The 15772-nt window shown below is 45.7% G+C and overlaps 1 protein-coding gene across 2 annotated transcripts in view; it reads right to left on the reverse strand.

The window, feature by feature from the left end:
• CFAP61 (cilia and flagella associated protein 61) overlaps window positions 1–15772 on the reverse strand; it is a 265410-nt gene that overhangs the window by 90285 nt on the left and 159353 nt on the right. For both annotated transcript variants that reach the window (XM_084774689.1, XM_084774688.1), the window contains 2 exons: window positions 5960–6058; window positions 395–563 (listed from right to left, as the gene is read on the reverse strand). In XM_084774689.1, coding sequence (XP_084630815.1) covers window positions 395–563; window positions 5960–6058 — 268 coding nt within the window. The remainder of the gene's footprint in view (window positions 1–394; window positions 564–5959; window positions 6059–15772) is intronic.

The raw sequence follows: 15772 nt of genomic DNA on the forward strand, positions 1-15772 counted from the left end.
GTGAGCGCATCGCCCCAGCCAAATGCTAGCCTCTTGAGGCATAAATTAATTTAGCACAAATGCATGCCTGGTTGGGTCTGGAGTCTGCCGTGATGATCCATAAGTGTCAGACTTTGGGACAACAGCTTCAGGAATGACATTTCTCCAACTAGCTCTGATTTCTCCCCCCCCTCAACAGAATGTTTTTCTTGGAATGGCTTTGCTGGGAGGGCTTGCAGACACCATTCTGGTCATGTGTGCAGCCCTTGAAGAGCACTTTTATGAATAAAGAGTGGCAGCTGTGCAGGAAGACGGGCCGCTCTTCACTCAGAGAGCACGCACCTCGGCAAGCGGGAAGCACACTGCCGTGGAGAGTTGCGCATGCGCCAGCGGCGCCCCCGGTGCTCAGCCTTACCTGGTACTGCTGCCCGGTACAGAGAATGAGGTGGTCGTAGAACACAGTCTCGCTCTTGGAGACCACAACACACTTGGCTGCTCGGTCTAAGCCCGTCATTCTACCAACCACAACATTAACCCAGGAGCACAGTGACATCAGAGCAAAATCTCTATCATTAAAACAGTGGCTGCAAAGAGAGAAGCTTCATGAGTGACATTTGAGCAGCTGACAGCGGGCATTAATTAGACATCTGGCGAGCTGGTTCAAGTCCCCCAGTGTGCTTGGTCTGTGCTCTTGCTGTGAGTTTACCAGGACCAAGACTAGAAGATTTCTTTCCCTTATAAAACACTTGGTCACATCCTCCTATTAAAGCTAAACTGTTGCACCTGGCTTAGGCTGGCCCACAAGGAAAGGGCGTGAGATCACTTAAGCTTTCTTCTGTCCTAATTTCATGATGACCAGAATCTACCTGAGTTGTTAAAGTGTACCAGCCACCGACTCCAAAGGAATGTGTGAGAAGGAATATGATCCCACGGAGGACCCCCCACAAAGGCCAGTGTCAGAGTCCTAAAATGTGCGTGGCGCCTCCTCCCTGCTGCTAACAAGGACTCAGTCCCTGTGCCCAAGTAACAAAACCCATTTACAGAAAATGTCAGGTAGGGGGCTAAGTTCACAGCAAGTGCAAAGCCTGCAGATGGCAGATCTGGGGGCCCCATACATAGGGCAGAGGTGGTTTATAGGGAGCCGGGGCTTTCACACACATCAGCCTAGAGCAGGTGAGCATGCTGAGGTTATGGGATGGCTGAAGGGGCTTGCTTTTTTCTTCTTTTCTGGTTCTGTTTCAATATAACAGTGTTGTAAGGTGACAGCAGAAGCGGGAATCTTGTGATTTGAGTTTATTTAGAGAGGGTTTTTTAGGGGGGTTCTATAGAATTTTCTCAAAGGTTTCACCTTACATAAGAGACATTTTAATGATCCTGGTTTGAGGGCAAGACACCAAGTAATCCGTTTACATTTAGGCTGCATTATCTTTTTCTGGAAAGAATTGTGCCAGCATCTGTATCTTTCTTCTTTTGCCAATAAGCCCGCCCCCGGGGACCCTTTATCCCTGTTTCCTCACCTCTCAGTACAGGATAATGAGCCCATCCTGTGAGCCTCCACCTCTGTGAGAATGCAGGAGATGCTGAGTGTGATGCATATGTGAAGCCTCTTATTCTAAATACTATTAATGATACGTAATCCTGTTTACTCTCTTTGGAGGTAAACAGGACTCTGAAGTGGTAATGGGAGGACATTTTTTTCTTTTTGATCCACACATGAGTCTGGTGTTAGCACACAAAGAACATTCTCGTAATGGATGCACATTAGACCCCGTTATGGGGCCTGTGAAAAGAGATGGGAGCACTGGGCTTTGTGCCTCTCCATGAAACAACACTTAAAAACCAGAAAATTTCTTCTTAATGAAAAAGGAAAATAGGGGATGGCCCGTCACAGGAAAATAATGGATAGTGAGATGAAATTCTCTTTTTTTAAAAAAAAAATTGATAGCTTTACAGGAATATATGAAACTGCTGTTTCCACACAGTCCCGGAGACACACAAAGGACTATTTGTATTTGCTATGCGGTCTCTACCATAAGCCATCCAAGATGAGAAAAAAATTAAATATAGTTAGTGCCCAGGGATTAGTCTTAGGAGGATTTGCCCAAAGATAAAAGCTCTCTGGGGAGACTTGTGGGCAGCTATGACAATGCTGTTTCTAATGACAGTAGGACAGTAGTGTCGGCAATGCCAGAATGAATAGTTCAGCGTTGGACTCTGGAACTGTCTGGTGGAAGCTGACACTTGGGAACATTTGGTTTTAAAGAAGCTTTGCTGAGACCCAAAAAGAAGTCTAGTCTGTTAAACTCTCCCAGGGCAAAGGTATTGCGACCCCTCTGGGCTGTCTGAAGTGTCTCCACCAGATGAATGAAATGATTGCAAAAGCCTCCAAAATGTTTGCTAAGTGGCATTATAAGCCTCAAGACTTTAAGAAAGCAGAGACTGTGTCCTGCCTTCACACCATCACCTCCGTCCCCTGGGGAGCGGGGGAGGGGGAGAAAGATGGGGGCTGGAGGGAAAGAGAAGCAAGCACAGAAGATACACCAATCAGAGTTCATCTTGCACAAAAACCATGGGAAAGGGAACTGGAGCTGGAGTTGGAGTGGCATGCCAAGTAGTTGCCTGGCATGCACAAGAAGAAGAAGAAAAAACGAAAAGCCATCTCCATAGAAACATCTGGAGAAACATCTGGGAGTAGTGGCACAGGACTCTAGCCCAGCACTCCGGAAATGGATAAGTGAAGCCAGCCTGGGATCCACAGTGAGGCCCTGACTCAACAAACAAACAAAAACATGATGGGGAAATTTCTGGAAGACCTCATAGACAAGGTATACAAGCAGAGGAGGTGTGGCCTTCTTGTCCAAGTCATACAGACCTGAAAACTGGTAGTGAGAAACAGCCCAAGCCCTTAGGAGTACCATCTGCACAACCCGAGAAGCCGCTCCAGAGAACCAAGTGTTAAGTCTGAGTAGACTGCCTCCCCAAAGAACCAGAAGTCTTCAGAAACGGAAAGAGGGAAAGGTTTGTCGGGGATTAGCTGTGACCCACTGCGAAGGAGGACCGCTGCAATTAACTTTCAATTATTCAGGGTTGATTGCCCAATTAGTGGCTTTCTCCTGCTTCCTGTTTCTCTTCCCTCCCACACTTTCTTCCGGCTGCCTCCTAGGTGCATCGTTAGCACCTCAACCAGAGGCTAGACAGGGAGGTGGAAGCCTGTGTGAGAAGACAAAAGTGGCTATTTATCTAAAAAACCAAAAAACACAACAACAATAATGAAGTGAAGCACCAGCGACAAGCTCCAGCTCATGTTGGAAGGAAGGGCTCTGGATGATTAGATTTGTGCACGTTATTTGCACTTATTATTATTGGGCACCACCATCCCAGACAAGTTCCTTCCTGAGGACCACCTGAAAGATCAAGTCCTGTTCTGGGTTCCACTCTGGTCCCTGAGCACCGTGCTTCTGTGAAAATTCCCACCCAAGTGGGTCAGCTGTTGGCTCTCATCCTTCTTGAAGGGGACATTCGCTGGTCCTTCCGAGGTGACTGTCATCCATTTCATGATATAAAATCCTGCCCTAATGGATATCATAGCCTTAGGATCTGGGATGGGGACAGCAGATGCCGTTCTTGGGGAAATGACGTACTATTTCGGAGGATTTCATGAGGGGCTGGGGGGAGCAGAGGAAGGTTTACTTGAGTGTGTTGGCGGGCTGCAGATGAATGGGACAGCAAGGTAGACTGTGGGAAAGGGTACTAGAGAGAATGGAGTAAATCGAGCTGAAATAGTAAGTGATATGGTCGTGAATATGGGTAGACCTTTTAAAGTTCATGCATTCTAGAACATTCTGTGACGGCGGCATTCTGAAGCTAGCTATGCTAGTATGGTAGCAATGGGGCAACTGGGAGTGGGGAGCTGAAATGTGCTTTTAATTGGTGTAAATGGAAGTGGCCCCTTGTGGTCTGTAGCTACTGTACTGGGCAGTAGAGTTCTAGAAGGCAAGGCACTGAGAGCATCCAAGTTCTACGTTTGTGTGGTATTCTGGGGACTGTGTTGAGAGGTAGGTGCAAGGGTACCAGATTACTCCATGAAGAAAATGTGAAAAATTGTTCTATGTCATGCCCAAGCTTTGGATGAGCAAGAACTTCCACTTCCACCAAGCTGACTGACTTAAAGCCACATGACTTGGGAATAATGGGAATTAGGAATTGGGAGGTGGGACCAGAGAGTTAGCGTGGCAGGCGGAGCCCTGTTGCTTTTGCAAAGGACCTGGGTCTCGTTCCCAGCACCCACATGCTGGCTCACAAGGCTCCCAGCACCCACATGCTGGCTCACAAGGCTCCCAGCACCCACATGCTGGCTCACAAGGCTCCCAGCACCCACATGCTGGCTCACAACCACTGGTGCCCCTGCCCCCCCTCATTTTTTTTTTTACCTCAGCAGGCACCAGGTGCCACACACGGTACATGGACATACATACAGGTAAACCATCCATACACATAAAAGAAAATAATTTTTTTTAAAAAAAATGAGGAAGCAGGGGAAAGGGATGCCCATTGGTCTGTCCTCTTTTCCTGGCCAGGACTTGATGTTATGCTTATTTTAAATTCAGCATACTTTACTAAGCATATGCTTTTTGCAATAAAAAGAAAAAAAGTCCAAGGTAAATGAAATCCCTTGTCCAGACTTTAGTTGTAGGAGTGGTTCTCAATCAGCACACACTCTGTGTGTGTGTGTGTGTGTGTGTGTGTGTGTGTGTGTGTGTGTGAGATTACAAAGTGCGTGGTCTAAAAAGGTGTGGCGACAGCTTATTGTAAAGCACTGCGCAGTGTGCCCGAGTCCCCAGGTTCTAGCTCAACCACTGCAAACACCAGCAACAGAGCTCCACGTTGTGTTGCGTTGTCGTCAGGGTGCTCACTGAACGGGCCTGGTTCTGCCAGCCAAGGAGGGGGCGGTTTTCCCAGGGAAGGTAAAACAAGTCTTTCTTCAAAATGACAGTGACTGCCCTCATCAAAGATTCTGCAATGCTACTACCCCATCCGAGAGGACAGCTTCCCTCTCCTTCTCTTTACTTTGAACACTGGGAGGACTTTCTCCAGCAGCGACCCTGTGTTTTGCTTCCAGAAACTGAAATTGGTGGAAGCTGTGGGAGAAGAACAGGCAAATGTGTTTCTACTGGGGCAAGACGAGCACAGCTCTCCTGGCCCGGGGAGGACAGGGTTAAGCTGACTTCACCAGATGCCTACGGGGGAAGGAGGGCTGAGAAAAGGACTCACACCTGAAGGTGGTGCTTGTGGCATACACCCATGGCCACCGTTTCTCTGTTCTGTTTCTCAGACCCACATGTAGAGGCAGCCAGACCTGTGAGCTCCATTCAGCTCCAGGGACAGGGAAGCTGTCTCCCCATAGATACAAAATGCCTGCTCCATGCTGCCATGCTAGGCTGTTCACTTACTGTCCTAGCTAGTCTTACATTAACTGGACACAGCATCTGAAAGGAGGGAACCTCACCTGGGAAATGCCTCCATAAGACTGAGATCTAAAGCATTTTCTAAAATTAGTGACTGATGTAGAAGAGTCTAGCCACTGGTAGGTGGGGCCACCCCTGCGCTGGGGGTCCTGGGTTTTATAAGAAAGCAGACTGAGCAAGCCATGGGGACCAAGCCAGTGAGCAGCGCCCCTCCACGCCCTCGGCATCAGCTCCTGCGTCCAGGTTTCTGCCCTGTTTGAGTTCCTGTCCTGACTTCCTTCAAGGCTAGGGAAGCATCAGCCAACTTGCTTTGGTCAGAGTTGAGAGTATTTTGTGACGTCAGTACAGACCCTAAGACACCCACTGATGGGTCTGAGCTGCTGTTTCCCGGGTAATGCCTGGACTCTATGCAAAAGGCATCCACTTCCCCCTTTCCACTTCAAAATCTATTATTTAACATTTAAAAAGCCTGCACATGAATTAGGAAGTAAGTTAGAAAGGAAAATGAATCATACTCGCTTGCTAGAAACTTTCTTTGTTCGTTGCCCAAAAGTTTTTTTCCTGGGAGTCCATGAGTTGAAATCAGGACGAGATTATTAAATTTCAGGTGAGAGCTGAAGAAAAATAAAAAGAATGTTTTTTTAAAAAAGTTAAATGTGACTGAGTGAAAATTTACTGTGATTCAATTCAGCTTCATGTGTCATCCACCTCTTGGTGCTTCCTTAGGAGGTAGAACCTCTTTTCACACAACTCTTCAAATGGAACGTTCACCACAGAAAGAGGATGATGGTACTGAAGTGGCTGCTTGCAGAACATTCTAGAGGCTATGCACAACATAAGGCAGACATATCAACATTTTAAAAATTGCTCCACCCAAAGGAAAACAAAATGAACCCCACAGATTGTGAGGTGGGAGATAATTTTGCATATACTAATGTTTGAGTTATCCCACTTACAAGAAAATGGAACCCTAACGCCCACAGTACACAGCACAGACTTCAAATGTATCTTCCTCAGAGTCAGCAGGGAAACACGATGACGTAAGATTATTAGCTTTATTTTCTCAGGTGGAACTGAGGCACAGTGGTTTTCTAAGGCCATATAAGGCCGCTGTCCGGCTCCATTGTCGCCTTTGCCTATAGAGTAGTCTCCTGGAATCTGGGAGGGGTTGATAGGACTCCCCAGCGGACACCAAATTCTGAAGGTGTCCAAGCCCCTGATTCACAATGCTGTGACATGCACACTTAAGCTACATACCACCGCTTGAATACGTTACATCATCTCAAAATTACTTATAACAACTTACACAAAATAAACAGTAAGTAGCTGGTCTACTATTTAGTGTAAGGAATAAAACCCGCGTGTGCTAAGTGAAAATTTTCCCAAGGATTTTCTGCTTATGTTGGTTGAATATATAGATGTAAAATCCAAGCAAAGAGATGCAGGCTGCACTGGATGCCTTCACGGATCATCTAACTCCCACAGTTCAACACCAGCCTTTCCACTTTGAGACATAGTTACTTATATCAGGGTACCAGAGTGCCACTTAGCAGAAATGGTCTAAAGGATCCTTTATGAGGGCAAGGCTATCACGTGGCATGGTAACATACAACTACAACTCTAGAACTTGATAGGCTGAGACAGGAAGATCGTGAGTTCCAGGCTAGTCTAGGGTACATATGTTGAGAACAAGCAAAAGAAACGTATTCTAAGTACTAGCATTTTGTTTTCAGACTCCATTTAATCATGGAGAGAAACTAAATCCAAGGTCCCAGGTCCCAATAGCTGAACAGCTTCTGTTATAACACACACACACACACACACACACACACACACACACACACACACACACACACACAGACACAGACACACAGACACACACACACACACACACACAGTTGTCTGAGTCCAGACACCTCAAGGACAGCTTCCCCACCTTGCTGGCAGGCTCAAACAGGTTCGTGTTCCTACCTGTTAAATATGCAATACAGCTTCTCCTCAGCACCAGGGTTCAGATCCACCTCCCTGAGCTCTGAAAATAAAGCTTTCAGTCTAAGCTTCTGTCTCTGAAGGGAGTTTTCTCAGCTTCCACCCCAAACCCAACACATAGTTAAGACTCTTTCTTAAGCAATGGTGGAGCATGCCTTTAATCCCAGCACTCTGGAGGCAGAGGCAGGTGGATCGCTGTGAGTTTGAGGCCAGTCTGGTCTACAAAGTGAGTCCAGGACAGCCAAGGCTACACAGAGAAACCCTGTCTCAGAAAACCAAAAGAAGAAAAAAAGACTCTTAATAAACCAAACCAACAAGATAAACTGCTTTATATTTGCCTCATGCTTCCCAGAGCCCAGGATACACACACACACAGACGAATTTTCAAAACAAGCTGCACCGGGGCTTTGGGGATAATCGCAGGCTGTGTGCATTTCATGTGAAAGAAACCGAAGACTGGCAAAAGCAAGTGAGTGCCTGTCTAAGCACTTGGTGCTCCAAAGCAGCGGGGTCAGCAATGCAACCCCTGCTCTCTAACCCCAGCTGGCACTCCCTCAGCTCAGCTGTGCTCCCTGGAGCCCTGCAGGCAGCCTTCAGGAGACCGCCCGCCTCCTGCAAAAGGTTCCAAGCCTCACTCTCTTCTCTAGCGGCCTTTCAGTATTTCAGATACTCCTGTTGCAATTTGCCCTCTGCTTAGAGTCAGAAAAAAAGAAATTATGGCTGAGATCTTTTCATGGGATGTTCACTGATGAGAGACATTTGTCCCCTAAAATTCTCTTCTTGGTTGACATGCTCTGGTTCAATCTATCAAATGCCAAAAAGGCCTTCACCAGGCCAGAGGACAACACCTGCCTTCCTTTCTCAAGAGGAGGTTGGAAAATTTCCAACTGGAAATGCTACCAGTTTGCTGGCAGTCTGTTAAGTAACACTAAAGACAGGACTTTGGGTGGTGGCACAGGCAGCATACAATACACTCAGCTGATCCTGACATTTGAAAGCAGTTGAATGCTATGAAAGGTTTTGATGAAGTCTCCAAGGATGGCTATCATTTAAGAATGAATATTTTAAAAAAGAATGAATATTCCCACTTAATATGGAAAAAGCCAAGCTTGTTTTATCCTTTAACAATAGGAATAAAAATTCCGATTATCTTGGGAGGCAGAGGCAGGTGGATCGCTGTGAGTTCAAGGCCAGCCTGGTCTACAAAGTGAGTCCAGGACAGCCAAGGATAACACAGAGAGACCCTGTCTCAAAAAACCAAAAAATAACAATAATAATAATAATAATAATAATAATAATAATAATAATAATAATCAGATTTTCTTCAAATAGCATAAAGGCCACAGTTAATCCCACCTACTCCGGCTGTCAGTCTACAAGCACACACCAATGACAGGCCTTGGATTTGTAATGTCCCATGGAAACCACAAACGCCAAGTGTGTTTACACACCCATAGACAGTTAATTGCTCTGGTTCTGGATCAAAATGTATTTTAGATAGTACTAGCAGGAGCTGCATGCAGGTGCGTTTTATGTCTCCATGCAGACAGAAGGCTGAATGATTATGCATGCGGCTTTACCTTTTACTACAAAAGCCACCCCTTAGGTATGAATAATTTGAATTATCTAATGGCATGAATCAAATGACTTTTAAATTGCCAAATTACCACGTTATGTTATCCTGAATTATGCTACACTTAAATTTTTTCCCAAAAGATAAAAAAATGATCCCACAAGACAGAGGGTGAAGTTGTTTTCTTTTTCTTTTTCTCTTTTTCTTTTTCTTCTCTCTCTCTCCTCTCCCTCTCTTCCTCCCTCTCTCTGTTCCTTCCTTTCTTTTTAAAATCGTTACCTGTAATGACAGTACAAGTTTTTTGCAAGTGAGTGAGGTTTCTTTAATTGTAATTATCTAAAAGCAGCAGCGTTTCTTCCTTTTCTTCTGCTGTGGTGAAATCCCTCCCGTTCTTCCCTGTGGCTGTGCAGGCTCTGTAGCTGGTTTTCACGTCCTGCTGTGCCCTCGCTCCTTCTCCTGTCCCTAATCTCTATCTACCACATCTCTCTCACCAAAAAGAGAGCACACACAAGTCATCTGCTTCCCACCTCTCCCTCTGTGTATCTACAAGAACATTCTCCATTCTGAAGACAGGTGTCTGCCAATGAGCTTGGTCTCCTTATCAGATGCCCGTGGCAGATTATTTCTCTTACGATGACTCAGTACGCCAATTGAGTGGCCAGCAAGGTGGCTCCTCAGAGTCGATGGGAGCGCGGCCTGTTTCTCTGCTTCTTCATGTGTGGCATCTCAGCCTAGATTCATGATGGCTCTTGGGGCTTTCTCCACCCATCATGATAATACAGGCAGAAGGAAGGAAATGTAGTGTTAAAAGGCAGAATTCCTCAAGCCAATTATATCAAGCAGAGTTCATGTAAGCCAAGAAAAAAAAAAAAAAAAGATGTGCCAACTGGGCAGCACCCAGAAACCAGAGCAGTTCCTCAATGGTAACAGACAGCATTTGAAGAACTCCTAAAGAGACACAGGGAAACAACTTAGTCGACTGTGGTTTAGTCAAGGGCCCAGCCAGTGGTCTAGGGAGCCTCTTGGCCCAACCTTTACCACGACTGAATTCACATTGGTCCAGGTTGGCATTGCAGGAGCCTGTTCCAAATCAACGTCATTTAACAGTGGGAAGGACAATGTATGAAAGACCTTATCAGACAGTCCTGTGTGACACTTCCTCTTGTATTAGCTGCCAATGCCACATGTCTTTACAAAGGAAGTTGGAAAACATGGGCTTTCATAAAACATAGCGCTATTGTTTCCCCCTAAGAACCACACTGCCCTGACTTCTAAGCACCCAGTACAAAGTGAATCCTGGGAGACAACGGGCTCATCACCTCATGCAGGAAGCCGGGGTGAGAATGAAAGAACAGCCGTAGGAATCAGGACCTGACGTCCTATATGCAGCCTAGGGGAACAAAAGGAGTGCTTGCACAGGACGAAGGCAACACAAGGGACAGAGAGCCACCCAGGGGCTAGCAAGGCAGGGTGCCAGAGACACACGGGAGATATGGGACAGGCACTGAGCTGCCCGTTTGGAGCTGTGGCCACACCCCCTGCTGTCTTGAAGTGTTTTTAAATGACTTTTGTTTTTGTTTTTGAGACAGGGTTTCTCTTGTGGTTCTGGCTGTCCTGGACTCATTTTGTAGACCAGGCTGGCCTTGAACTCACAGGGATCCACCTGCCTCTGCCTCCCGAGTGCTGGGATTAAAGGCGTGCTCCACCACACCCGGCTTTTAATGACTCCTTAAATAGCCAGCTCTCCGTCGTTTCTACATTTATTCCTCACCAAGCTTTTGAGGCTTCACGCCCCCTTCCCAGGGTGATTTCATCCATCACTATCTTACCGATTTCCCACAATGCACTTGACCACGCTTTAACATTTCTTCTGAGCTCTACATCTAATTTCTAAATGCTCCAGCGTCATCTCAAATCCAGTGTGTCCGAGCTAGGTTGCTCCTGGGCATTCCAGGTCAACTCTGCAGCTACGCAGAGCTCCTGGCAATCTCCCCCTTCTCCTTTCTCTGTCAAAGGCATGCCCGACTCACCATCTCCTGAGCTAGGAGTATGGAAGTTCATAGGTTCCTGTCCTACTTCCCACCTCCCATGTCAGTCACAGTGTCCAGTCATTTTCACTTGATCTGTATGCTTGAATGCCCCATCTGCCAGCCCCACAGCACCCTGTGGTGACTATCTCGCCTGAAGGAATGGGCTTAAGGTTGTGTGTCCCTAGGACACAGCTCGCTCCACCCCTCTTCCACACACACACAGCTACTAGAAACATCTTTTTACATTCAACCACATGTTGGTGGTCTCTGGTTTTGAGAGTCCAACCTTTGCACACTACCTCAGTAGCGTGAGAACTGAAAGGTAAAGAGCGTGCGTGGGCATGAGAGGCCTATGGTCTTAGCAGGACCCCTGGTGCTGTCTTCTTGACCTCAGTCAAGTTATTTAACCTTTTCACCTGTAAAATGGGAGTGACAGAGCCTAATGGGTCAGAAGGGAGCGGAGCAGATGAAAGGAGATGGTACCAAGGAATGCTCTGTCAGTGAATATTAACCACTTCATTGCCACGATATTACCTCCAGATTTACTAGCATAATATTTAAGTCTTTGTGGTCACGGGCTAATCTAACCGTCCCACTGTTCTTTGTAATATCAACCTTCCCACTGAAGGTCCCCACTCTTTCATGCCGGCATATGGAAACACACCAGCATTTTCTTTTCTTTTCTCTCTCCATATCTTTGCTGTGGTAGTTTTCTGTGCAATCTGATACAGATCGTGCTGGGGATGAAATATGGAGACCAAGTGTTTCGGAGTTCACATTTGCCTATGTATGAATATTCAGGAAGTTCCTGCAGGCAGAACAGCAGGTCACTGGGTACAGCTTGGCTCTGAGCAAGCACTGCAGGAAATGGCACAAACAGCCAGGTCCAAGATAAAAACCTCGCTCTCAGATTTAATGGCGTTGGCTTAATGTATATCCACACTATCTAGCTGCACTGTGAGCCCTCTGCTCCAGATTCAAAGGTCACCATATTGTTGGGGGGGAGGGAGTTCAAGTTAAGTGCTCAGGCCAATGAAACATTAAACAAGTGCACCTGCATTCTCGCAGCAAATAATTCCAGTGGGGATTTCACGTTGCTGTGGATACAAAGGGAGGAAACAGCTCAAAGATACTTGTAAAGCAGGAGGATTAGAGTATCCAGGGAAATAAGTAAAAGGGATTGTGTTTCCTTCTGAGTTTCAGGAGGACAGCTACAAAATTAGGTCTCAACATCCTCATCCTGCAAATAGAGAGGAGCACACTGCCAGTTTACTGTGAGCAAAGAAAGGACATATAAAACTTTTCATGTCGCTTGTCAATCTGTTAGGTACTCATTAATGTTTGGTGTGTGTGTGTGTGTGTGTGTGTGTGTGTGTGTGTGTGTGTGTGTGTGTGTGTGATGACGAAGGCAGCCAGCCAAAGTGAATGATTTAATTAACTGGCTTTATTAATGCTTCTATTTGAACAAATAGATAATGTAGAGGAAAAAAAATAATCACCTCACATCCATATAAATGTTTTAATTTAATTTACTAAAACCTCTGCTTTCAGAATTGTTAAAGGTAGTGACAAAAACATTTTCCAGATGACAATAAATCCTAGCTCAAGATGGACATGTGACCAGACTGGCTATTATACAGCCAGAGAACAGCTCAGATTTAACTCAGCCTTAAAGATATATGATAGTAGCACACATTAAGTGATAACATGCTACACATGGGAGGTAAAGGGGGGGGATATTATGAATTCCCATGCTTGGAAGACAAAAGTATTGAAAAACAAGTGAGAACAAAGATTTATTAAAAGCATAGGGCAGAGTAAGAGAATCTACCACTTTTCTCTGGAAATTTTTAACTTTCTTCAGTGGTTTACAGTGTAGGTGTGTGTGTGTGTGTGTGTGTGTGTGTGTGTGTGTGTGTGTGTGTGTGTGTGCGCGCGCGTGCCATTTGTATGTTTAAACCATGAGAGGCTTTTTTGATATATGTCAAGGTACTTGTTTCATTTTTGTTCAGCTAGCTAAAATATCCGTGGCTACATATATGTGGTACAGAAGCGGTGTCAGTGATGGCAGATTCTGACTGTCAAGAGAGAGCAAGGAGAGAAAGCCACACAGGAGGAGGAGGGGAAGATTCTGAGAACATTCACAGATGAGAGTGAAGCTTGTCAGGGTGAGGAAAAGGCCAAGGCTTTCCTGTGACCTTACTCTCCGGAGTTGAGGATAAATGCGCCTGAGTCCACCTTGGGTGGTGATCCAGAACTCTCATGTTCTCCCTAGAGAGCACCTGGGATGAAATCTGGAGAAAGGAGGCAATGGGCAGCCTTCACAAGCCTACCCTGAACCCAGCCATCTTCTGGGAGAGTGACCTGGGTGCTCTCTGGAGGCCCCAGGGACCTGCCAGGGAAGGGGCATGCTGGCCAAAGTCACAGTCTGTGGGGGGACATATGGAGATTAAGAATGTTTGAGGGCTGGAGAGATGGCTCAGAGGTTAAGAGTGCTGCCTGCTCTTCCAAAGGTCCTGAGTTCAATTCCCAGCAACAACATGGTGGCTCACAATCACCTATAATGTGATCTGATGCCTTCTTCTGTCCTGCAGGTGTACATGCAGACAGAATACTGTATACATAATAACAAATAAATAAATCTTTAAAAAAAAAAAAGAATGTTTGATGAAATGCTTATGTACCACTGCTCAAAAGTAACTGATGGATTCTTACTGAAAAAAAAAATCATGTTTGAAAAAACGATGAAAATAAAATTTGGGGACTCCAGCAAAATGGATTAAAAATGAACTTAATTTGTTTTTCCTTATAATCTATAAGAAATGATTAATAATGGTTTCACAATAGATGCTTTGAGTGCATGTTACATATATACATTAAATCAAACTATAAATACCAAGATGCCATCAGTAAGACAAGAAATGCAAAACACAAGGCACAAATCAATCATGTTCACAAGACCAAAGGCAAAGCATTATGGGACTAAAAGAGCCAGGGACATCACTTTTGACGATGAAGAACGGTTCATATTTTGGGCAAGCAGTGGCCATTAGTAAGGCTTTATTAGCACCATATGGGCTGCTTCCTGGTGCTTGGCAGTTACTTCTTGGGCTCCATTCTTAACTGGTGATCGGTGCAGCATGTGGCTTTGTGAAATTCTTTCTACTAGGTCCAATTTATATGTAAATACTGAGACCTGGGTAATGACTTCAGCTACATAATGTCAATGACGGCATGGTAATTAGGCTTGGTAGACTCTGAAGCAATGATGTAAGTTAGGAGTTATATGATTTCCTGAGAATTGGAAAATGTGGTTTGGAAAACAAATCCATAAACTAGTTTACCTACAATGAACAATTACAGGGGGGAAATTGTTCCCTTCTAGACATGTCTGTCAACTTTGAGGAAATGTCTACATAAATGGTTCCTAAACCCAGCTGCACTGCAGAATTATCTGCAGTCTGTCAAATACACTCCATCCCCCCTGAATTATAACACCAGGAATGGGGGCCCCAGAATATTTCCGTAGCTCTGCTCGCCCCGAACCCAGTGGCTCACCTATGCAGAAGTACAGCCTGGAGCACCGACCATCTGCAGCTTATGGGATGACCACTCAACAGCAACCCTAGGTCTATGAAGTGACTCTACATCAACATTCTTAAAACACAACAAGGAACCTCAAAGGTCCCTGTATTTATTTATTTTTAAAGCCGAAATGTCTTACTAAATTGGTAGTTTTGGATCATTTCTTTGAAAGGAATTATCTTCCAAGTGTTATGGTTAGAGATAAACACGGTCTTCGGAGCCACTTTCTCAGTATCTGGTCTAGTCTGGTCTGGGTTTTACACAGCGGCTCACAGAAGCCCCACCACCCAGAAGAGGATGGTCACCTGCTACAGTTAACACCTTAAATTCTTTCCAGGGCCACATGCTGAAGGCTTGCTCTTCAACCTGAGATACTACTACAAGGTGGTGGAGGTAGGGAAGAAAAGAGAGAGGGAGGGAGGGAGGGAGGAAAGAAAGATGGAAAGAAAGAAAGGAGGGTGAAGAAAAGAAGGAAGGAAGAAAAGGAGGGAGGGAGGGAGAAGAAAGAAGGGAGAAAAGGAGGGAGGGAGGGAAAAAGAAAAGGAAGAAGGGGAAGAAAGCTGGAAAGAAGAAATGGAGGAGGAAGAAGGGGGTGGGAGGAGGATGTAGAAGGAAGGAAGACTGGAATGAGCTTTTGGAGGCTAGCCATAGCCTTTCCCCCTTTTCTTTGCTCCCTGGTCACCCTGAGGTGACACCTGCATCACTGCATGCTCCCTGCCAAGATGTTGTTCTTCACCAAGGCTCAGAGTGATAAGTCCAAGAGACCACAGACTCAAATCTCCCAAACTGTAACCCCAAATAAACCTTCCCTTTTTTTGCAGAAGAGTTTTCTCAAGTACTGTGTCACAGTGCTTGGGACTATGATGAGTGTTCTACCTGTCATTTCCTACTGAGGGGCACCGTGCCTGTGTTTTCAGGCCCCAGTCTTTCTGTGCCTCTCCTCCAAAGTGATGAGAGGAGCCTGGTCTGATGTTCCCTTGTTCCCTCAGAGTGCCTGTACGTAGTTTTGGTAAGTCGACAGGCACTAGACAGTCTTCTGTACCGGCTCTTTCACAGACATCCCAAGTAAGCTGCTCTCAGAGCTGAGTGACCTGTAGCTCCATCCCCAGGTTCTGACTCAATCCTGCCCGATGTGAGGGTTTACACTTCAC

Source organism: Acomys minous (genome assembly GCF_964271855.1).
Source record: "Acomys minous genome assembly, chromosome: 3".
NCBI classification, from domain to species: domain Eukaryota; kingdom Metazoa; phylum Chordata; class Mammalia; order Rodentia; family Muridae; genus Acomys; species Acomys minous.